We start from the raw sequence: 23,696 nt of genomic DNA, 5'->3' as shown, positions 1-23,696 counted from the left end.
ATGGAATGAAAAATGTAGTACATTCTCAGTTTCTCTCTGCTGGTGCTGACAGTAAGCTAAGGAGTTGCTGAGAATATGAAAATGCTCGTATTTAGCGTTTACGTAGATTAAAAAAAACTTAGCTATACTTTTGAATTTTCCACTTTCAAGCCTCTCATTTTGGGAATCCTCCACATTACCTCTGTGGATACTGAGTGAACACCATTACATAGGGTTTGTTTTCTGCCACTAGATTCCTTCACTCAATCATGTATCTTCTCTCAAAGATATTTCTATCAATTAAAATTGTGTGGTGTGAAAATAGTGAGTTTCCATTGATGAACCTAACATGCCCATTTACCTTTCCACACTTTTCAGATATCACTGAAAATGACAAAACTGACGTGAAAAAGAATAAGAAATAATTGTATTGAAAAATGGAAAAGGGAGGCTTTGAAGCCAGATTACCTAGGTCTGAATCCAGGATCTGCCACTTACGAGCTGTGTGACTTTGAGCAAGTTGCTTATTTGGGGGCTCAATTTCCTCATCTAAAATGAGGGTGATGATAATAGTACCTACTTCCTAGGGTTGTGAAGCTCAAGAAAGAGGATATGAGCAAAGCACTGAGAAGAGTTTTTCCAATTAGCCAATGTTTTACATGTAGCCAGTTGATGTTAGCTGCTATCATTCTTACTATTGTGATTATACCATTAAATTGGCGGGATTTCAGGGCAGTAGAAAGCAGTTGGGATTATAATGATTGAGAAATGAGAACAGAATAAAATGCAACCTCAAATAGGTGTTCCTGCTGCGTGCTGATAGTCAGAATTTCTTAGTAACACCCGTTTTCCAAAACTCTAAGCCTAGAGTCAGCAAATGTAGAAGGAGGGAGAAGGTTGGGGGAAGATGAAACATCAGGGCAAATAATTAAGGGACTGTCTCTAAAACAGTTAATTCCCCTACTCCTTCTCTCTCTTCATATAAAGAGCTCTGGCAATAGCATTAGTTCCCAGGATTAAGCTAGAGAACAGTTCTTCAAGCAAAGTAGGGGGATTTGCTTTGGGGAGGGTTGACAAGCAGTGCTGTCCTTGATTGGGGCTGGAGAGCGGTATGAGCACAAAGCAGAGCTTTAGGTAATGGACCTCCACAATAGAGGGGTGAGGGGGCTGGACTGGGGAAAGGAAAAGAAAGGGAGCTCCATCAGGAGTTAGGACCGTACCATCTAAAGGACCATACCATCTAAATGCAGCCTTCCCTATGTTGGCAATAGAAGGCAAACTGCTTTTTCCCGCTTCTAAAGAGAAGCCTGTTCTGTCAGTGTACCACTTACCTGCAGAGACCCACAATCACACAGATCTCCCATTTGGAGATGTGGAAACAGAGTAACACAACTGTTGGGGAAATCCATATCTTTTACAATTGTCAATTAGTGTAGTCCTTCATTTATTAATATGAATAGATGATCAAGGCCTACCAGACATTTGCGGGAAACTAGACTTGGAAGAGGGTGACTAAGATGAACAAATAAAAGCTGACTGTGGTGGAAGCAGAGGTAATGAGGCAGATTGGAACTTTAGGAATTTCTGATCATAGGAGGTTTCCTCAGAGTCAAGAGTAAATTCTATCCGTAAGTAAAAAACAGCTGCCTTGGAGAAAAAGGAGTGATTAAAGAATTAGTTCTGTATCGAAGACTTGATTGCTGAAATGAAAATGCAGTTGGAGGCTTAAATAATATATAGGCTTAAGACCAATCTTTATGAAAATAAAGCAAAGGAAAATACAGACCATAAAGCAAGAAGACCAAAAAAGAAAGTGAATGAGGAAAGTTATTCTTTGAGGACCATTCTATGTGATCCAGTATCTATTTTATAGAGTTACAGAAGGAAAGATGGGAGAAAATAAAGAATATCTCCCTACATTGAAGAAAGACTGTTCAGTTTTCAAGTATAGAGGGCCCACTAAGGAACAAGCTGGGGGGAAAAAACCCCAGAACCTCCCAAAAAGCATCTGTCTATACATTACTGAACTATTTGTGATTCTGGAGATAAAATACAGGTGACAGAAAGACTCAAGACTAAACAGGCTGGCGTTGCATTTCTCACCTGCAAACTGGTTTGCCTTCAGTGTTCTGAGGGGAACTTATTTTGAAGGTAGACCTGTACCCAGCCTCACTAATGTTTAAATGGGGGTCAAAATAAATAAGAACTCTGAACGTTTGTGACACACACTCTTTTTGAGAAAATTACTTGACGAGGCACTCCTGGTAAAATGAAAAGCAAATTTAAGAAAGAGGAAGTTTTGAATGTAAGAAGCAGTAGTGTGCAAAGGAACAAACAGTAAAACTTAGAGTTGCATCTAAATTAGGGGACTTTGAAACCCAGTATAATAGTTAATAAAAGATTTCTAAATATATACAAGAATAATATAAATATATATGTGTGTGTGTGTATGTATGTATCTAACATTCTGTAACATTCCAGATGATTTAAACAAATTGGAGGTAGGGAGAAAGTAAAACTGCTAAAGATCTTTAAATTTTTTGTTTTGGGATTTATAAGTATAGTATGTGCTTATTAAAATTCAAATAATATAGAAATACATAGAGTGAAAAGTGAATGTATCTCAAGCATACATACAAATTTGTACAAATCAGTAAGAAAAAGACAGGCATATCAATGGAAGAATGTATAAAAGGCTTGAGGAACGATCCAGTTGGCCAGTAAACATGAAAAGGTGCCCAACCTCATTTGTAATGAGAGAAATGCATGTTAAAACCACAATGAGATCTACAAACCCACAGGAATTGCTAAATTAAAAGTGCAATTCCAATACTAAGTATTTTGTAAACAAAAATTTGGCCTTATCTAGTAAAAGAAAAGATTTACATACATTCTGACTCAGAAATTCCATATCTAGATTTATATATAGCCAACAAATGTGGGCTCCTATGTATCTAAAAACATGTACAAAAATATTTATAGCAGCATTAAGAGCCACTAATTTGAAATAACCCAACTGTCCATTCATACAGCATAGACTGGATAAATTGTGGTATATGTTTATACAAGGAAATACTGTTTGGCAATGGAAATTAACAGGTGACCTCTACCCCCAGCAAGGTGGATGAATCTCAGAAACATAATTGTGAATGAAAAAGCTCAGAAAGAAAACATATCATTCTATACAAATACACTTCAAAACTAGGCCGAATAAACACTTGTTTAGGAATGCATACATAGGGATAATAAAGCTATTCAAGTTGTATGATTGCCATAAAAGAGAGCAGGTTTCCTCTGGCAGTGAAGGTGGTGGGATGGAGGGCGTGATCAAAAGGCTCAGGTACAGGGTTAGCTGGGAGCCAGCAATATTTTGTCTTTTGACCTGGATGATGATTACATTACCTTTTAAATAATTTGTTAAACTATACACTTATAGTTACATGTGCTTTTATCCGTGTGTTATATTTCACAGTAAAAGAGGTTAGATAGAAAAAGCATAGGTCCCACTTCACAGCTTCACTTCTCACCTTATTCCCCAGTACAGAGGTAACCACCATTAATAGCCAAGTTTATTTCCAGAGGTGGTTTATTTTTAATAATGTTAGAAAAAGAAAAGGTTTTATTTTTATGGGTTTTTATTATGGGCTTTTAAAAATTGTTAGGGGTGATGGGATGTAGTTCTTCCTAGAAAAAAAAGAAGAAGCTTGATTATTTCAGTAAAATCAGTAAAGTGGAAAAATGAAACAAAATGATTAAAATATATATAAGAGGGCAGGGATAAATCTAAATAAAAAGAAAAAAAATCAAGATCTAATTGGGTTTACCTGTGGAATGTATTTAGTTTACTTGTTTACTACTTTAATAGGTTAAAGGAAAAAGTGTGCTTCTCCTGATATCAAAGAAAGCATTTAATAAAATTTGATACTCGGTGTGTTCATTTTTTTAAAAGTGCACGAAGCTGTACTCTTATGATATGTGCACTTTTCTATATGTTACGTTTCAATAAAAATTTTATTGAAAAAAAATTTATATATATATATGTGTATACATATATATATATATGAAAGAAAGAGCTGAAAGTTGTCATTAATAGCAGATTATATGGTCATCTACTATAGCTAATGATAAATTAGCTGGGTAAAATTTAAACTTGCAGAGATTACTTTTCTATATATTAACAACTAATTTATAAAAAACAAGAGATTCACAATTGTGTGGAAAATTATAAAACACTTAGAAATAAAAAAAATAACACAATCCAGCTATACTGGTGGGTATCAAAAAAGATGAGGTAAATGGCTAGAGATTGTGTTCCTTCATGGGCTGTTTCAAATAAAATCCCTAAGGGGCTTTTTAAAATTTTAATTTTAACATAATTTCAGACTTACAGAGAATTTATAAGAATGGTGAAAGATTCTTCTGTATACTTCATTCAGATTCCCCAAATGTTAACATCTGGTCACGTGCTTTATCCTGCTCCCTCTCTAATCTCTCTTCTGTCTCCCCTTCCCCCTTTGTATACACAGTGTGTATATACATAAATACTATGTACCCCTGAATACTGTAGTCTCCATACCTGAAAAACAAGGATATTCTCTGGGGAATTAGCACTATAAATAACGGATAATTATTATATACAATCTTTGTCTTTGAAACTTATAGTCTGTTGGAGAAGAAAAACATTAACAAAGTGAGTAAAGAAAAATTTGTAAATTTGTTTAGTGTTTCTGTGTGCCTTAGGCTTGGTGGTTGAAAAGGTGAATACAAATACATTCCTCTTTCCTCAAATAGCTCACAGCCACCTGGAAAGATACATATATCAACCAATAAACATTTTAACATAATAGCAGGTGTAATAAATTTGTGATGAGGAAGCTGAGACTCAGTGAGGGTCAATGCCTTGCTCAAGGTAACAGAAAGAACCTGGATTCAAATCTAGACATTTGTAGGAGCCCTTGCTCTTCCTTCCACACCACACTTTCTGTGTTTCAGGATTCCTAAAAAGAGAATTGAGTTCTTTACTTGAAGTAAATCACAGCTCATGAGTAAATTTTCTGATTATAGTTCTGATTATGCCTAATATTATATTCATGTATTTATATAGTTATGGTGTAATAATCTTATTTATTGTACATGTATATCCTAATATTTAAGTACTAGGGTACTGAACTATAAGGGCCCTAGGGGTTTTTTGTTTTTTGACAGAAGGAGCTATGTGCGCTGGACTTGGAGGCATTTCCACAACTAGGCATTGAAGGCTAGGTAGACCAGGCCAAGATCTAAGGGAAGGACTCAGTTTTCCAAGCAGAGAGGCAAACTTAAACAGGCAAGATATGAGAGCTCAGGAGAGGACTGTGTCCTGAAAGGCTCTGAATTGCTGATTGAGGACTTTGTACTTGAGCAGTAAGGGGCCGTTAAAGACTCAGAATTGATAGGTTGGACTTGAGTGAATCAGTGATTCATGGTTTGTTCGTTTTCTAGTGTCTCTAGATCTGTGCAGTTTCTTTTCAGTTCTTGTTTAAAAGCATACCCTAGAAAGTGGAATTATGATTTTATAAATATATAAGGCCTTTGTTAGGTTGGTAATAAATGTCTATTAATATAACATGTTTATTAGGTATCCAGTATTGTCCTAAACATTAATTAATATTATACTAGAATCTATTCCTAATATGTGAAAGTAGATAAGTCTTTAGGGTAACAGTCAGTTATAGTAGCTTCTTACCATCCCGTATATATTTAAGCATCTTTGGTCCTGCAGCTATTTAAGGGCTTGTGTAGACTGGAATAAAAAATTATAAGGATAGTAGAAATAATGTAAAGTTTTGGGACTTTTTTTACTCTAAAATAATCCTGAAATAATTTTTAGTGAAATGGTTGACATAATTTAAACTTCAGAAAACTTTCAGATATAAATTGTAGAAATAGCTTCGTGTGGAGCTCTCACTAAGAGCTCTTTGAGAGAAATATAAGGATATTTTTTGTTAACTGACAATGTCTGGAGTGATATTTAAATTCTACATTTTGCTGTAACTCTTTGAAAACCAGTTTTCTTTTTAAGTGTATTATTATATATTGTGGAAAAATCATAGGTTTTATGTGTGTGTATTTTTATTTATACATGACTCATTCACATTTGTGATTATATTTATGTAGTTTTCTAATATTTCAGTTAAATTTAGTTGGCCTGTGTTTTTTTTCCTCCTCTAAGGAAATAAGAAAATTTTTCCTTTTAGCTTTTGGATGATTAAACCCCTTCTTTTCTTGAAAATTCCAAGTTATCAGCCATTTTCTTGAGTTTATAATGCTATTTTGCCTCTCTTGGGAAAAATCTTTTTACAGTTAATCAAAATCTGAAAGCAGTCATATGAAATAGAAATGGAGACCAGCTCCTTAAAATCTTTAGTGTGTGTGAATGTATAAAATAACCTAAGCAAATAAAAAGTATTTCCATGTTATAAATGTTCCCTGATCCACTTTTAAATCTAAAAAGATTGTTACCAAATTTTGTTTGTGCTTTTAATCTGCTGGGCCATCTGTGGAAAACTGTCCTCTTCTCTCCTAGGCCACAGACCTCCACCAGCACGAAGTGGACATCGTTGTGTGGCAGATAATACCAATCTATATGTGTTTGGAGGTTATAACCCAGATTATGATGAATCAGGAGGGCCCGATAATGAAGACTATCCTCTCTTCAGGGAGCTGTGGCGGTATCATTTTGCTACAGGAGTATGGCACCAGATGGGCACAGATGGGTACATGCCCCGGGAATTGGCATCTATGTCACGTGAGTACAAGCAGTTCTGAACTTTTGACTTTATGAAATGTCTGAGATGTCTGGTTCATGTTAATAGTTTATAATAACACTGTAATATGATTAAACCCTGCTAATGGATAGTTCACATGTGGTATCACTTTAATTCTCATAACATCCCTACAGTGCAGGTACTGGCTATATTGCCATTGTACACATGAAGGAACTGAGTCTTTAGAGAAACCTATGGGTAGTGGCTAAGAGTGCAGGCTCTGGAGCCAGACTGCCTGGGATTGAATCCTAGCTTGGCAAGGTTCTTTTTAGGAAACCTTCAACAAGTGATTTAAACTATTTACCACTTCTGTTTCATTGTCTATAAAAATGGAGATAATAATAATAGTTCCTACCTTGGGGTTGTTGTGAAGATTAATATAGAGAGATTAAAGAACTTTCCTGAGGTCACACGGGAATTTAAACCTAGCTTTTTGCTGACTTCAGAGCTCATGCTATTGACTCTTACACTGTATCAATTGAAGGACTGATAAAAATGCCACTGAAATAATACAGTAGCACTATTCTGAGAGTATTTGCCATCAGAGAAGGAAAGAAGGTCTATGAGAGAGAGAGAGAGAGTGTGTGTGTGTGTGTGTGTGTGTGTGTGTGTAGAAGAGATATAGAGAAGAACACAAAGTTACCAGCAGGATATTGGTGTTTCTCTTTATCTGAGGGAGGATTAAGATAACAGAAGCCATAACTTCAAATGTAGAGATCATTCCCCTGGCTAAACAGAGTGATCCTTTTATTCCTTCATCCTGAGTCCCACTGGGTCTTTCTAAGGCAAAGACGATACAATTTCCTCTGCTTCGCTGTGTACTTGAATTGTCTTGAGTGGTAGTGATGTACTGTGGTTCATATCATTCAGTATTGTTATACACAGTATTTCATTCCACAAATATGTACTGAATACTTGTCATATACCAAACAATGAGCTCTATGATATATAGACCACATAGTGTGAATTAGACTTTTTCCTGCAGAACTTTGTAGTAGTTAGATATCAGTGGTTTGAGCTATCTTCTGAGAGCATTGTTAAGCAGACATTTTTGAGTTTCTCAGATATCCTGGGTTTATGTGGGAACGCATTTTAGGTAGCCAGTACATAAATGGAATTTGTGCTTCTCCTTCCCCAGTTGTGCTGCATGGAAACAACCTATTAGTGTTTGGAGGTACAGGCATCCCGTTTGGTGAGAGCAACGGCAATGATGTCCATGTCTGTAATGTGAAGTATAAGAGATGGGCTTTACTCAGCTGTCGGGGGAAGAAACCCAGTCGTATTTATGGACAGGTACCAATCTGTGGCCAGTAATGCTGGATGTATTTGTTTGGATTTTTCTGGTTTGGGGGACAATGTCAGAATCTTTATATTGCTACCAATTGTTTAAATGGAGAGTAAGTTCACTGTGGTTAACATTTGATTTTTCAGTTCTGATATGAAATTGTAATTTGTAAATCTGGTATCTTGCCTTCTTCTCTCCTTCCCCCTCCCTCTTTATTTCTAGTCCAATTTAGGATTATGATCTAGACCTGTATAGAAGTTTCTTAAATGTCAGGACCCCACCCCACCTTTATTCCCACCCCCAACAAGAGATTGGGCTACATATGGTCTGGGTCCTGTCATCTTTAGAATGATAGGAGACTTTGAAGAGCTTTGTGACCTGAGTAGCAAAGTATGTGATCCCTGTACTGGGTTAAGATCTGAGCTAAAACACAGATTATGTTGAGATTAGTTTCCAGCTAGGTTCTAGTGCTTCAGACCTAGGTTTGAAAAGTTATATCCAAAAAGGTAGGGTGCAACTCACCATACATCAGAGACCCTTTGAGAATAATGGGCTAAGCTTAAAATAACCAATCTTTGGTTTCTTACTCAACTGGCTGGCATCAGTACTGGTAAATAAATTGTGGCTATGTGTAGAGGCACACACTGGATAACCCTGTATCCCATAACAGGAGGCATTTAAACTCTAAAAAATGACCATAACAATAGCCAAACTTACTTTGAAGAAGAAAGAGTCTGGTGGAAAACATAAAATTTTGGGGACTGACTGCCAGCTCTAGATCTTACCTAAGGAATTCTGGTGGCTCATTTTCGTACCTGCTCCTTCTGCTTGAGAGCATTTGTCTTCAGACTGCTTAGGAAAAGAAGCAGTTTTCAATGGAAATGTTCATATCCATGATCTATAAATTTTTTGGTTGGCTAGAAGCCCTAATGATCATCTGGTTCCCCTTGCGTATCTAGGTGGAACTTGCTTTCTACTTGAGCAAACTTTACCTTTCTAAAAATAATCTCTGTGCCCTGGCCAATGTGACTCGGTTGGGCATCAGCCCCGTGCATCAAATGGTTGCTTGTTCAATTCCCGAGCATGCCTAGGGTACGGGCTCAATCTCCGGTGGGGGTGTGTGGGAGGCAGCTGATCAATGATTCTCTCATCATTGATGTGTCTATCTCTCCCTCTCTCCCTTTCTCTCTCTAAAGATAAATAAATAAGTAAATAAATAATCTTTGTGTTCTCTAAAATCTTTGGTCCTTTAGGTCTCTGGTATTTTAGAAGGTTAAAAAATACAAGAGAATTTCATAAAACCTGATTTGGGGGTATCTAATGAGTTTACATTCTTTAATCAAGTGCTAATGAGTCCGTCTTGTTCACCTTTCCTTGTTTTCCAGGCCATGGCTATCATCAATGGCTCCCTTTATGTCTTTGGAGGAACAACTGGCTATATTTACAGCACAGACCTGCACAAATTAGATCTTAATACCAGAGAGTGGACACAACTGAAACCAAACAACCTATCCTGTGATCTACCAGAAGAGAGGTGAGGTTCTAGGATTAAAGCATATTTATTCTTTCTTCCTAAGATTTGACTTTTTTTTCAGAATATTGGTAATATAAACCATAGCTAACTGGTCATTAATCCCAGTTCATCATTAAAGAAGGGTCTCCTGGTAAGGGAATGATATCTCCCTCTGAACTATAGAATTTTTTTCATGTTATTTTTCTCTTATACTTCAGTTTTCATGCGTTAGGAAGATAGTAACACTTTGAAGAAGAAACCAGTGGTAGCAATTGTAACTAAATTTCATATCACAGGCAAAACAATTGCTTTCTAGTTATTTTTTGATTTCCCTTCTTAACTTGCATACTGGGATTCTTTGGCTCCTTTTCTCACAGCTGTATCACCAGTATAGGGCTTAGTGCCATGCCTGTAGTGGTACTCAGTGAAAATTGGTTGGGTGGATGGATGGATGGGAAGGAGGAAGGGAGGGATAGAGGAAGGGAAGAGAGGGAGGGAGGGAGGGTGGGTAGGGGGTTCCTTATTTTAAGTGCGTTGTTAAACACTCAAACATCACATGGTTCCCTCTAGTTGCCTTTTAGTAGGCCCTAAATCTTTCACTTTTCTTTCCTAATAGCAGTTGCTGCTTCTTAGAATTAAGAAAACTTAGAAAGTTCTTTTGCCCTCTAGTTTAAAAGCAAAGATAGTAAACGATTTTTTAATCATTCTGTTTAAACTAATCCAAGATCTCTGTTGTCTTTAAACAAAATGGCATATAGGTGCTAAGGAAGAATTTATCTTTATTTTAGCATATTAGTGAACTGACTATTGCAGAACTACCATGAGAGGACTTGGGAAATGGACCGTTACTGGAATAATTTTGATGTAATTTATTTTATCAGCGCGAGGGCCTTCAGGGAAAGGAGGAAATAGGTGAAGCTTTCAAAGCATTTTAACATGGTTGCCGCCTTTGAATTATTTTATGGACATATTATAAATTGTTTCAGCTTGTAGCTACACTGCTTGGATAAAAGTTCTGGTAGGCGTTTCACATTATATTCACAGTTCTATGTAGCATAATTTTTCTGATATCTTTGTATCTATTAAATAAGTATTTTAGTTTGAAAGCCTATAGTGTAGGGGTTCTAATTAACTGTAGGCAGATCACTTTTTAAATCTCTATAATAGCTTCTCTCCTTATGCAAAATTATAACAAAAAGATTATAGAAAATACAAAATGAAGAAAATAAAAAGCAAAATCTAAACTCAGAGATAATGAGGGTTAATATTTTGGATATAACCTTATAATCACTTTCTTTGCATATTTATGTATCTATAAATTTTTAATGGAATTATAGCCTGTCTGCTCTTATATAACTGTTTTGTTTTGTTTTCAGTTAGTGACACAAAAACAACTTCTCAATATATTAATCATTCTGTATGCTGACATTCTTACTGGTTACATACTAATCTATTTTGTGTATATTCTATAATTTATTTAACCAGTTCACTATTATTAAACACTTAGGTTATTTCTAAGAATTTATTATTATAAATAATGATGCAATAAGAAGCCTTACAGCTAAATCTTAGGTAGATCAATTTTCACTTAATTATAAACATATTTTATTGTGTACTTCAGATACAGACATGAAATTGCACATGATGGACAGAGGATTTACATCTTGGGAGGTGGTACTTCCTGGACAGCTTATTCCTTAAACAAGGTATTTTTTTTTTTTTTAAAGAGAAAGAGAGGGAGAAGTATAGAGGGAGGCATGTGCTATGCTAAGCAAGGTAATTCTGTTACTGTAGATATTTTAATTTTGAAAAGCTTCTTCATCAACATCTATTTTATGTTACATGCTCTTTATCATGTAAGGTTGAGCTCTGTGCCCCTGATGTGCTCTCCAGTTGACAGCTGCGTTATCACATGTGAATATACTTTATGGAAATTGCCCTCTCACACTGGGTGAGGAAAGTGACTCCAAGGAAGATATGGGAGCCTGAATGGAGCAACTAATTAGAGTTGGAACCGGGACTCTCAGAATGTCACATCCTTCTCACCGTCAGTGTTCTGTATCTAAAAAGAATAGGCATTTTTAGGACTATGCATCACTAACTTGAGAAAACTGAGCTCTGAAGTCTTTTATTCATCCATCCCTGTGACATTTCTAAACTCACATATCCCAGGGGAAATCTAGAGTAGACTACAGAGCTGCTGGTTTGCTTTGGAGCCTTAATGGTCTTTTTTTTTTTTTTTTTTTAAATATATCTTTATTGATTTCAGAGAGAGGAAAGGAGAGGGAGAGGGAGAGAGACAGAAACATCAATGATGAGAGAGTCATCAATCGGCTGCAGCCTGAAACCCGGGCATGTGCCCTGACCGGGAATCGAACCCTGATCGCCTGGATCCTAGGTTGATGCTTAACCGCTGAGCCACGCCCGGCCAGGCTTAATGGTCTTTTTTGAGTTTGGTCAAAACTGCATTCAGGTGCTTTCTTACCAAGACTTACTTTTTTCTGTTATAAAAATCATACATATTCAGCGTAGAAAATGTGGAAGTTTCAGAATTCCAACTTTTTACTTCATTTTTTTCTATAATTTTTAAATATCGAGATCATATATATGTGCTTAATTTTTATCTGTTTAATATTTTGTCTTACATTAGAATTAACAAAGATCAGATAAAAACAGAGGAAAAGAAGACTTTCCAACCAAGAATATATGTTTGTACAGGCTGTTGTATAAAATGCAGTTTTCAGGCTAGCTAAAATTATTTGTGTGTGTATCTTCTTTTTTTTCTCTTCAAGATCCATGCATACAACCTTGAAACAAATGCATGGGAGGAAATTGCAACAAAACCCCACGAAAAAATAGGTAAATTTGTAATACTGACTCATTTATCTTTAACAAATGTATATTTTTACTTGTTTTGGAAGGGAAAAATTAATTTTATTCAGTCATAGACAAGGAAAGTATCTATGAAACTGGTGTTAGAACTTACTTGTATTCCTTGGCCCATTTCTTCTTCTTCAGCAATTGAACAGAGACTTTTGAAGGGGATTGCTGAATTCTGTGGAAGTGGGGAAGTAGGGGTGGGAAAAGAAACTGGTACTTAAATCAAGATCTACCTGTGTCCTTGCCGGTAAAAGGGCTTGGGAAAGGCACTATAACCCCTGCCCCCTGCCACCCCAGTTTGTTTTCCTGGTGCCTTAACATTGCACCACTCTGATGGGACTTCTGATGGCTCTGTGTTAGTGTGAAATACGGACGGACAGGGAGGGCTGGTTAGTGCCTGTTGAATACAACAAAGGGATTTTTAGTTGCTTATCCTCACCCGAGGATGTTTTTCCCATTGCTCTTCAGAGAGAGTGAAGGGGGGGAGGGGGGGGAGAGACAGAGACAGAGACATTGATTGGCTGCCTTCTGCATGTGCCTGGACCTGGGCTGAGCCTGAGACCTAGGTGCATGTCCTTGACCAGAATCGAACTGGAGACACTGCAGTCCACGGGCTGACACTCTGACCACTGAGCCGAGCCGGCCAGGGCCAAGGTTTTGTTGTAATTGAGTTACTCATAGTATGTCTGTCCCTGTGTCATGTCAGTGTTACTCCCAGGCTTTCTGTGAATAATGGAATTTCTGTGTTTATGTGTCTGGCAGGTTTCCCTGCAGCCCGAAGATGTCACAGTTGTGTTCAAATAAAAAATGGTAAGGATTATAAATAACTTTCTGGTTCTATTTTTGTAACTGTATATACCAAGAATGTCTTATTTCTTAATGATATCTCCGTAAAAGACACATAACTTTGGGAAGAGTCTATTTCTTGTAGTTTCAACTTAAGGGGAAATTCATGAAGTTATGCCTCTCTCAGCAATTTTTATAAAGTAAGCTAGTATGTTTGGTTTCCTTCGTTTATCAGAGAATTCAAAAATGGGTGATAAATAAACTTTTATTATACCACCTGATTTTCACCACCCCACCTCAGCAGATGTCAGTGGTTATGGTGGGGAATACTAATGACCTTGACATACAATAGAGACCTCAGTGAACATTGTATTAAAATTGTAGTAACTCCTTCAGAGTGTTATATTGTAAAGTTTATTCTGTTTTCTGATGCCAAACAGAACTCTTAGTTCATTCTTTGGCCATATTACAACAAAGGCATTGTATGGTTTCAGAAAGCAGCTGCAGCTACTTTATCTAAGTGTGATAAATGACTCCTCTTTGGATAACCTTTCTGTCTTTTAATTTACAGCTTATTTTATAGTTTGATATAGCACCTTAAATGTTTTTCTGGGAGGAAGTTGTATATAACTCAGTTTGATAGCCTGTATCCTTTCAGCAGCTTGGTTTGAATTTTCCTGGGATTATGCTGCCGTCTCTAGTACAGAGGTTCTTTTTATTATGCTTCTGCATTTAGATAAGATTTATAGATAGTGGCATTGTTCAGCTTTGCCTCTCTAAGAAGGGAGTTGTACTTTTCTTGAATCCTAGTCAGAAAGGTTTCCTGTGTATTTTATAGTTTCATTAAGTATTGGCTTAAACTTTATCAGGACCTGAATTAAGACATCTATTGTTTTGATTCTTTGAGGTCAGCTTTAGCTCAAGCGGTTACTTCGTCAATACAGACAGAGACCAGGCACCATACAAACAGAATTCAACCTTAGTTCTGGGCATTTAGTTTGAAGGTTCACATAGCCTTTGTTACAAGTTGTGTAATTAGTTATAACTAACAGAATTTACAAAAACAAAACAGCAGCAAAGAAAAACTTTGATTTTTGGGAAGATTTATTTTCCCCTGACATAAATAACCATACACATCAAATGGGATTTCAGACTGTCCTCTTTGGGCTGAAGAAAGCTTGGAAGAGCCTCTTTTGTGCCCCTAAACTGAACATTCCAACAAATGTTTCTCCTCAGGTCAAATGTCTACATAAAGAACACTTGTCTCTATGGGCAGATAAATGTCCATCCTTTCCACGATGTTATTTAAAAGACGAGTTCCAAAACTGGTGGTCTGCAGATGTGTTTTATTTGGCTCATATGTGTATTAAAATTTTTTGAATTATTGGCTAACACTTAAAAACCAAAATGTTTCACTTTTAAAGAAATCCAGATTTCTTTTTTTTCTTCCCTGGGAACCCAATGTGTGAAACCAGATGTCTTGCATGATTACATGAGGTGTCCAGGGGAGGAATGTAGTTGTTCTCAGCTGAGAAGCTTTGCTTATTTATTTATTATTTATTTATTTTAGAGAATATTTTATTGATTTTTAGAGAGTGAGGAAGGGAAAGGGAGAGAGAGAAACACTGATGTGAACATCAATTGGCTGCTTCCTGCACTCCCCCAGCTGGGGATCAAGCTCACAACCTGGCCGTGCGCCCCTAACTGGGAATCAAACTGGCAACTTCCTGGTGCACAGGCCATCTTTCAACCAACTGAGCACACTGGCTAGGGCCGGATCTCTTTTCAGGCAATTGCTGACCTTAAGTCTGGCATGCTATTGATCAGCTGGAGCCCTGTTTCCGTCTCCCCTATAGAGTATGTGCATTCCTATTTGTTCCCTGTACCTCCTATTTGTTTATTTTCCCTGGACCTTCTTGCTCACTCACTTTCTATGCCTGGAACCATAGGTATTTGAATTTGGGGACCCAGACATGAAGCCTCCTTAGAGGCTTGCATCCTTTGTCCTAGCAAAGATCCCAGCAGAGTGTCCAAAACTCTATTGAGGAACAAGACAGCAGCATGAGAGACCCGCCCAGCTGGAGTCCTCTGTGGTTCGGGGAAGTCTGCTGAACTGGCCCCCGGTCAGCTAGCCGTGTGCTTGCTCTGTGGCTCATTTTCTTTGTGTGATCTTGGCTTTCTCTTTTTGTTTGATAGATGTGTTTATATGTGGGGGCTATAATGGAGAAGTGATCCTGGGAGATATCTGGAAATTGAATCTGCAGACTTTTCAATGGGTGAAGCTCCCAGCTACCATGCCAGAGCCCGTTTATTTTCACTGTGCAGCTGTTACACCAGTAAGTTTTTATTTTCATATTTTCCTTATGTAGTTTCAGATGCTAAGGAAATCTTTTTAGGGATGTTAGCAAGAAAAAAAAAAAATATTAACAGACCTTGGATTAAGAATGTGTTTTTAAAACATTCTTCCAAAGCTAGCTCTTATTCTGAGAAAAGGGGAGAAAACACATCATATACAAGTTTTAAGAGAGCAGCATAAATGAAAAAAGTGCTGCGTGTGCCATTCAGACCCCGACAGTGATATCAAAGGGGTTTCCTGGGAGGGCAGAATAGATTTACCCCATGATGACATGTTATGGAAGATCCTGCTAGTTTTTTAAATGCAAAGACCTTGATTTTCATCTCTGTATTCCCAGGATTGGACACAATGGACAGAAACTTTAATGTTTGCTGAGATTGTTGAAGTAAAAATATCTGTAGTTTTCCCTTATGAACTCATTCATCATTTAAACCAGTCTTGATCCCTGTGTTATGTTGGGATCAGTGAGAAATTTTTGTTTCACCTCATCTCACTTGAGCTTATGAATTTTTTTCTTCAGCCTTAGTATGTATTTCTCTCCCATTTAAATTTTTCTTCTTTGACTGCCATTTGTTCATAGGCTGGCTGCATGTACATTCATGGAGGAGTGGTGAACATCCATGAAAACAAACGGACTGGGTCGTTGTTTAAGATCTGGCTGGTGGTACCTAGCCTGCTGGAACTGGCATGGGAGAAGCTGCTCGCGGCCTTCCCTAACCTCGCCAACCTGTCCCGAACACAGCTTCTGCACCTTGGACTCACACAGGGACTCATCGAGCGCTTGAAATGAGGATTTCTGGACTGTTCATTGATACTGGAAATGTTAATTTAAAGAGACTCCTTTATTTATGGGCAGTGTAGAATGTGCTACAAAGAGGATTGGTTACCCTGATCAAGGCCTTATTCAGAAAATACATCAGATGCCTTTCTGTACATTGGTTTTAAGTTTATGGAATCTCACTTTCCTTTATGCTTCTTTCTTTGCTTCTCTCCCTCCCACCCCAATACACATACACACATACTCACTCCCTCTTCCTTGATGGAATTGAAGGAAAGTCTGAAAGTACCTTAATAATGTTATGAATCAAGATAAGAAAAGAATTTTTTAAAGGAACTTTGACCATACGACCATGTCAGCCAGTGCTCTATAAATTAAAGCAACATCATCAATGAAAACAAAAATAAGATTTAAAAATTTTAAATCCTGCAACAACGAGACGTTTTAGGACTAAACAAGAAGGCTAACCTTGAGAATCTTGCAGGTTGTATGTAAAACTAGATGTTTAACTTACTGTTTTCAAAGACACATCTGAGTAGCTGGTTCTAATGGCTGCTGTGGTTGAGATCTTGCTGCATAGATACCCAAACCTAAGTTTTGACTCTGGAGGAAATTTCAGCAGCTCTGCAGCTCTTGATTAGTGATTTCTTTCCTCATTCTTATGGTGCCAGCAGTGGTTAGAGTTGGTTTATCAAAAGACTTACATGTGTCATAGTTGTGCTGTTTGTTATTGCTCTTAGAAATTATGACACCAAGATCGTTTCAAATCAAGAAACTGTGGTGGTCAAAGTTCTTCATTTGAGGATTTTCAAAATTCTTCTAGGCTTTTTAATGGTTCAAGTAACTCTTTGACTTCTTTCTTCTTCATGGGAAATTGTAGACCCTAAATATGTGGCACAAATGCTGTGGGACATAAATGTGAGCTCATGAGAGGCCAGAGAGAGCAGGGTAGGGAGGGCTTCTGCTCTGGGCTGTGAGCTTTGACTCTCACAGTGACCATTTCCTTTCAGAACTTGTCTCTTTTCTAACCCTGGGTCATGCACCTGCCATTTTATTAGGCGAGGGATTTTATCTCTAGAAAGCCAGTTGGTCCTTGGTTTTTCTCTCTGCTTCTTGTGTGCTTTAACGTGCATGGTGCTGTGAGTAATTGTCTAATAAATGGATACAAGGTCTTGTGGGGAAAGCCACAGGTCCTCCTTCCTGAAGAACTAGGCATCATTTTAAAAACTGGCATAAGGAAGGAATGAAACTGAAGATCTTTTGCTTTTTGGTGTAAAATTTTACTTCTGATTTGTTTTGTGGTTTTTAACTCTAAAAAAGGAATGACCTAAATTTTCACTTGCTCTGCCATCAGGCTGCTAGAGTAGTTCAGCAGGTCAGTGAGCCAGGAGCATGTGGAAGGCCTTAGGGGTACGAAAGGTGCAAAAGGCACACAGTGCTGGTCATACCATTGATTGCCTCACCACAGGAGACTCAGATAGGAGATTTAGGACACATGTTTCCTTTAAGTGCCTCTTTTTCACTTAGCTTTTAAAGTTCTTCTTCTTTTTTCTTCATCCCAGAAGGGAGATCTTTAGCTCATGTGTGGATTTAAAATAACCTTTGAGTTATGGCCAAAAAGTTACCAGCAAGTGTTCAGTTCTGGGGAAGAAGAAATTGTAGCCTCTAGACTTGAACTCCTAACTTGCAGGCCTTATTATAACATCCCATCCATGTTGGGTTGAGTATATGGAGCCTGTGTTCGGCAAGGTCTTGTAATAACCATTCACCTCTGAGTTTGAGTCCTTTTGTGGGGAGTGAGGGGTGTGGGGGAAAGGCAGGAAAAGGGGCAACTCCTCTAGAGGTCCAGCCCTCATCTTGTCATGACCCGTCTGTTTGGCATTTACCATCCACTGCTAGGCTTACTCCAATGAGGAGCTCTCTCCAGAGGAAGTCAGTCTGAGCAGCCCCATTAGTTCAAAACAAAGCTTTGCTGCATGACTCCAGCTTAGTCTCTGGGTTATTGGGGAAATATGTCCAGAATTAAACAAGTCATGCTGTCTAGGGTGATGAAGGGATTTTGTCATGGATTTACATAGGGACCAAAGACTGAATGCTCAGCCTCTGTGCTTCTCCTTCCCTGGTTCTTGGCATATATGTAGGTCTCTAGTTCTTCTACACCGGAGAGCTAGAAAGAAAGTCTGGTTCAATCCACACTTGCTAGTATCCTTTTTAAAGCCTTCTGAGGGCAGTCTTCTTTGAGGTAGATCTTGTATGTGACGTTTTCATAAAAGTACCTATCTTTGGTCTAAAGTGTCCTCTTGTAATATAACACTAGTGAAAATGATGTAGTATGACCAACGCTGAGTGCTGTAGAACTACACTTTATGCACATGTTCTGGATGCCAAATGAGACTGTGTGTATGATGACTTAAATGTAGATGACTAGGATTTTATATAAGGGGCCACCAGGCATTTTAGTATATCTATAACCAGCTTTTAAAGTTATTCTTTAACTTTAACTCTGAATTCCTGACACTGTTACTTGATTTAGGAAAGTTCGTGCCTGCTGCTTCTCCACCTCTTTGAGGTACTTTACCCCTGCCATCTTACTGCAGTCCTGTAAATTTAAGTGCAATATAAAGAAACACATATGGATATATACAGATTATATATAGGGTATGACTATAAAGCAGGTAGACGACTTTCTTGTATTTGTCTTGGGGAAGCCAGCTCATCGCTTTAGAGTTGAACTGTACCCAGAATTTGAGATGTGATCGGCTGACTTAAGCCAAGTCTTGGTAGAGCTGGATTTTCAAGTCAGCCCTTGGGTTCATTAGAGTTGAGATTTTCCCCAGTCATCTTTGTTCTATCTCATGCTTGCATATCTGCCTACATTTCCTTACCCAGGAACAAGGAAGTCTATCTGTGAGAGTTTCCTAAGTGGAGAATTAAAACCTAATATTTAATACTATCAGTTCTCTCGTGTATATACTAATTTATCTGTGAATGTCATACTTTAAGTAAAGAAAATCATGCTTTCTTAATTTAATAAAGTGTTTTCCACATCCTAGAAAAAAATCTATAAAACAATATAGAATAGATTGAAATTTTAACTGTTCTTCAGGGGCCAAACTGAAACCCTTTCCACTGGCAGAATCTCCTTTTTTCAGGGCCCCAGTGACATGATGTAAAACTTTGCTCTAAACTTTTCATGTCTATTACATAGCTAGATTTAAAAATATAATAAACATTAACATTTCTAAGCAAAAGTTATATTAACAGTGACCTTTGGTTTCCCAGAGTAGCAAGAGTAAAGCACAGATCATTGAAATCCATAGATAATCAGTGTTTCAACTTTTCTATCAAACAATGATTCATATATAGCTTTTCCTTCCTACCCCTTTCCCATAAGCACCTCCTTTTCAGCGGGTTGGGCTTTGAGTAGTTAGAAATGGAAAAGGAAGACTCATGGGAGGGATAGAAACCGGCAGACTTACCAGCAGCCTGACTAGCTGTAAGTGGTCAGTCTGCTGACAGCCTTTGGATGCTGAAATTAGGACCCACTGGCGGTAATCCTGAGTTTAGATGTTACTCTTCACTCCTCTGCTTTGGCATCATTTCCTGCCCTGAGTTCTAGGCTATCTGTCCTCTCACCACCAAAGAACTCTCAGCACCCTTGGGAAGAAAAAGCAGCGTGTGCAGAGGGAAGCCCATCATGTGAACACATTTCTTTGGCTCTTGACTTGCTTTCCCACTGTTCTTCAGGAGCCTTATTTTTTTCTTTGGAAATACCTTTTCCAGCCATATTGCTTGGCATGTAGGAAAGGTTGAATTATCCTCGAAGACTATATTGTCTTAATTCTGTAAGACCACTGTGTCTCTAGGTGGTCTTACAGTTGTCTAGAACGTGGCACAGGCTACTGAACTGCCTCCTGTCAGCACTCTGATGTAGCACAAAAAGCCATTTTCCGTATTCTTCATTCTGGCATTGAGCTTCAGGATGGGTGAGGGTTTATGGTCTCATGATCATAAGCTCCAAAAGCTGTCACCATTAGCTTAAATTGCTTTGGTTCCCAAAATACCTCGGGACTCTAGGAGCGTTGGCAGGGCCTGAGGTAGACTCAGGAGACTTCTGTACCCTCCGCGTGCGTTGCCACTGGATCACGCCCAGCAGCGGCGTTTCCCTTCTAAGGTCATTAGATTCGGTGGAAAGCAACCTCCTCTCTCGTGTTATGAAAAGAAGTTCTGAGTTGTGCTTCAAAAGTGGTGCCATCTTTTTAGTATAATTTTCGTGTTTTTAATTTTTTATTTTTTTCACTTTTTAGAAGTTTTTAAAGGCCCTGCTTAGTCAATGTACAGGGTGGATGAGAGGCAGTTCACCAAGCTTAGTAATTGCTGTTGTACTAGTTGCACATTTAGAAGACAAAGCAGGCATCGGAAACACACTGACTTTCTCTAAAGCCACTTCCTTGTACAGAGTCTGAGCGGGGGCAGCGCCAGGCATCTCCCCGTCAAGGCACCTGCCAATGAGGATTTTCTGGAAGAGCCTAAGCAAGAAAGGGAAACCTCTCCCCCACGCAGTCTCTGAGGGTGAGCCTGGGCGTGGCTCTTCGTACAGGGTATGCTTAGGCCACACACGATGCTTGCCTTACTGTAAAGCTATCGCCACAGTCCTGTTACATAGTGTGGAGTCCTTTCGCAGTCTGGTGTGCATGCCGTATGATCAGGACAGCTTCTCCACCTTACCTGGTTTCCTGCAAGCAGGTAGGAAACATAGTGAATTTACCCTAACATGTCCAATCTGTATTTATGTACCTTGTCAGTGTTTTGCTGTTGGTTTTCTAAAACAATCTGATCAATAAATCTTATCCAAATCGATTTGGTTCAAGGCTACCTTGATTGCCTGATGGTAAGAGTTTGTGGGTATGTGAGCTCACCTCTGCAACCTAAGCATCAGCCCACCCACCTAGACCGCCCCCTTTATCACCCACCAGGGTCCACTTTTCTCTATAACTTCTGGGTCATCCACCTTCCATGCCCGCTCGTGGTGCGCTCCTTGTCTCTGCTTACCATCTGGAGCTCCTGAACGCACAGTAGTCCCCTCAGCAGACCACGAGTCCCTCCAGGACATCAGCAAGGGTGTGACTGTGGGGCAGGTCACACTCCCTTTACTGCCCCACCCCATAGATTCCCCAAACTACCACTGGACAAGTTTGTATGGATATATCACCGCTTTTCTGAAGGGTTGGAGGAGCCGCAGAGAATTGAAAGGGAAAATGTGAACCTTTATGTACTGAGTCATAACCGTCTTTATGATTCAAGGGAAAAGCCCCAGGAAGAGCTGAGCCCTTCATAGGGGTCCTTTGGGGATGAAACCAGTCCCTAGGTCTGGCTTTGGTCTTCTGCATGCTTCCTCTGCAAAACCTCTGCTTTGCCTCACTTCACCCTCTAATGGGATCCCTTCTCCCAGCAGTGCTTTTCCCCGGTCCGGAGGAGGTGTCCCTTTCAGATCTAACATTCTGCGGTTATGACCAAAGGCTTGGAGCATAACTGAGCATGCGCGAGCAGCAGCACTAAGATTGGAACCGAGCTAGCTCTTCGCCTTGATCATGGTATTAAGATCGTCGATCCTCCTGCAGTGGGAGGTCTGCTGCAAAGGCGAGGCTGTTCCTTAGTGAGTGCCACGGGGGTGCAGGCTCCGAGTGAGCGTGCTGAAAATGCAGTGTGCGGTCGACAAGGCCAGCTGCCCAGCCCGCCTATGACCCGCTGGTTTCCAAACCAGGAGGCATGCTTGCTAAAATACAGATTCCTGGGCCCACGCCCCAAAGATTCTTTTTAGTAGGTGAATTATTTGAATGCACTCCTCAGTTGATTCTGATTTAGCTGGTTTACAACATGTGGAAATCCACGCCCCACAGCCGGGTAACTGCCTGGTGCTGGCCAAGATGACTGAGAGACCTTGCTACCTTACTTGTCACTGTCATTTATTTAATTGCATTTTTAGAAGAAGGGATAGAGAGAAACATCGAGCCCTGACTGGGGATTGAACCCGCTACCTTTTGGTGTATGGGATGACACTCCAACTGAGCCACACAGGCCAGGGCATCAGTGTCATTCTTAATTACTCAGCAGGGAACTAGAGCAAAAGCAAGAATGAATGCTCCCCAATCCTTGTTAGGTAAAAACTTTGTAAAGATGGCAGACTGGCCCCCACGTCTACCTCTTCTTCCTCTTGGAGAACCACTGAAAAAATAGCAAAATGGCCTTACTTTTCTCTTCCCTAAAATGGGGCCAATAATAGTAACCTATTTCTCGACATTGTGTGGCTTACAGAATGCTGCCTGGCATGTAGTAAACATTAGGTATTTACTATTATTAGTCTCTATATGTAGTTGATGGAACAAGAAATAAAGACGAAATATTTACTTAAAGTTACAGAGTTGACCCATCAAGAAGTTAAATATCGGTGAATGAAGCAGGGGGCGTAGAATGGTGTAAGTGAGCTGAAGCCTCATCTTCCATAGCAGGAAGGTCACCGATGGAGTGTCTAAATTGAAGCGATAACCAGTAAAGCATATTGATTAGAGATGTAAAGGTAGGTATCCAAAAAACGGCCCAAAGAGCTAACAGTAGTTAGAAGGGTAAGGAGGTAAGGGTCACCGGAACTGCTGTTTTTTTAAAGTATGTTCCTAGTGTTTTTTTTTCTTCCTCTCTCCCCTTTATAAAGCATAACTTTTCACGGCTCTTTCAACTTAGCTCTTTGCCCTAGCGGGTTTGGCTCAGTGGTTAGAGCGTCAGCCTGCAGACTGAAGAGTCCCGGGTTTGATTCTGGCCAAGGGCATGAACCTCCATTGCAGGCTCCAACCCCAGCCCCTGTTGGGGTGTGTGCAGGAGGCAACCAATTGATGTGAGAGACATAGGTGTTTCTCTCTCTCTCTACCCCTTCCACTCTCTGAAAAGCAATGGAAAAAATATCCTCAGGTGAGAATAATAATAATAATTTAGCTCTCTAGGATACTGTAAATCTGGGTCCCTTCCAAACAAGTCAGATGGTAAATGATTGAGTGTTTCAAAGGGTGAAGCTGGAGTATTAGTATTTTTAGTTTCTTCATTGGCTTAGTTGTAGCCTGACTAGTTTTTAGGAATCTTTGATTTAAAAGCCAATCTTGGAAGCGAGTAGAAGGAAAAAAGTGCAGGGAGGGAGGGACTTTTTAAAAGATACACAGTATCTTTTTAAAAAGTTTAAATGTGGTTTTGTCCTGTCACCCAGAGCCTATTCCTCACTATCCCGTCCATTCATAAAATCAAGCAAGAACATTGGTCCAGGATAG

The 23,696-nt window shown here is 39.0% G+C and overlaps 1 protein-coding gene across 1 annotated transcript in view; it reads left to right on the top strand.

The window, feature by feature from the left end:
* KLHDC10 (kelch domain containing 10) overlaps window positions 1–21,243 on the top strand; it is a 46,606-nt gene extending 25,363 nt beyond the window's left edge. Inside the window, exons 3-10 of the mRNA XM_087821019.1 lie at window positions 6,545–6,766; window positions 7,924–8,078; window positions 9,456–9,604; window positions 11,205–11,289; window positions 12,376–12,442; window positions 13,226–13,273; window positions 15,446–15,585; window positions 16,186–21,243. Coding sequence (XP_087677145.1) covers window positions 6,545–6,766; window positions 7,924–8,078; window positions 9,456–9,604; window positions 11,205–11,289; window positions 12,376–12,442; window positions 13,226–13,273; window positions 15,446–15,585; window positions 16,186–16,395 — 1,076 coding nt within the window. The 3' untranslated portion in view covers window positions 16,396–21,243. The remainder of the gene's footprint in view (window positions 1–6,544; window positions 6,767–7,923; window positions 8,079–9,455; window positions 9,605–11,204; window positions 11,290–12,375; window positions 12,443–13,225; window positions 13,274–15,445; window positions 15,586–16,185) is intronic.
* Window positions 21,244–23,696: the final 2,453 nt, after the last annotated feature.

This window comes from Miniopterus natalensis, chromosome 10 (genome assembly GCF_054644295.1).
Source record: "Miniopterus natalensis isolate mMinNat1 chromosome 10, mMinNat1.hap1, whole genome shotgun sequence".
In the NCBI taxonomy this organism is placed as follows: domain Eukaryota; kingdom Metazoa; phylum Chordata; class Mammalia; order Chiroptera; family Miniopteridae; genus Miniopterus; species Miniopterus natalensis.
The sequence above is the reverse complement of the archived record's forward strand: the minus strand, read 5'-3'. Positions and strand labels throughout refer to the sequence as shown.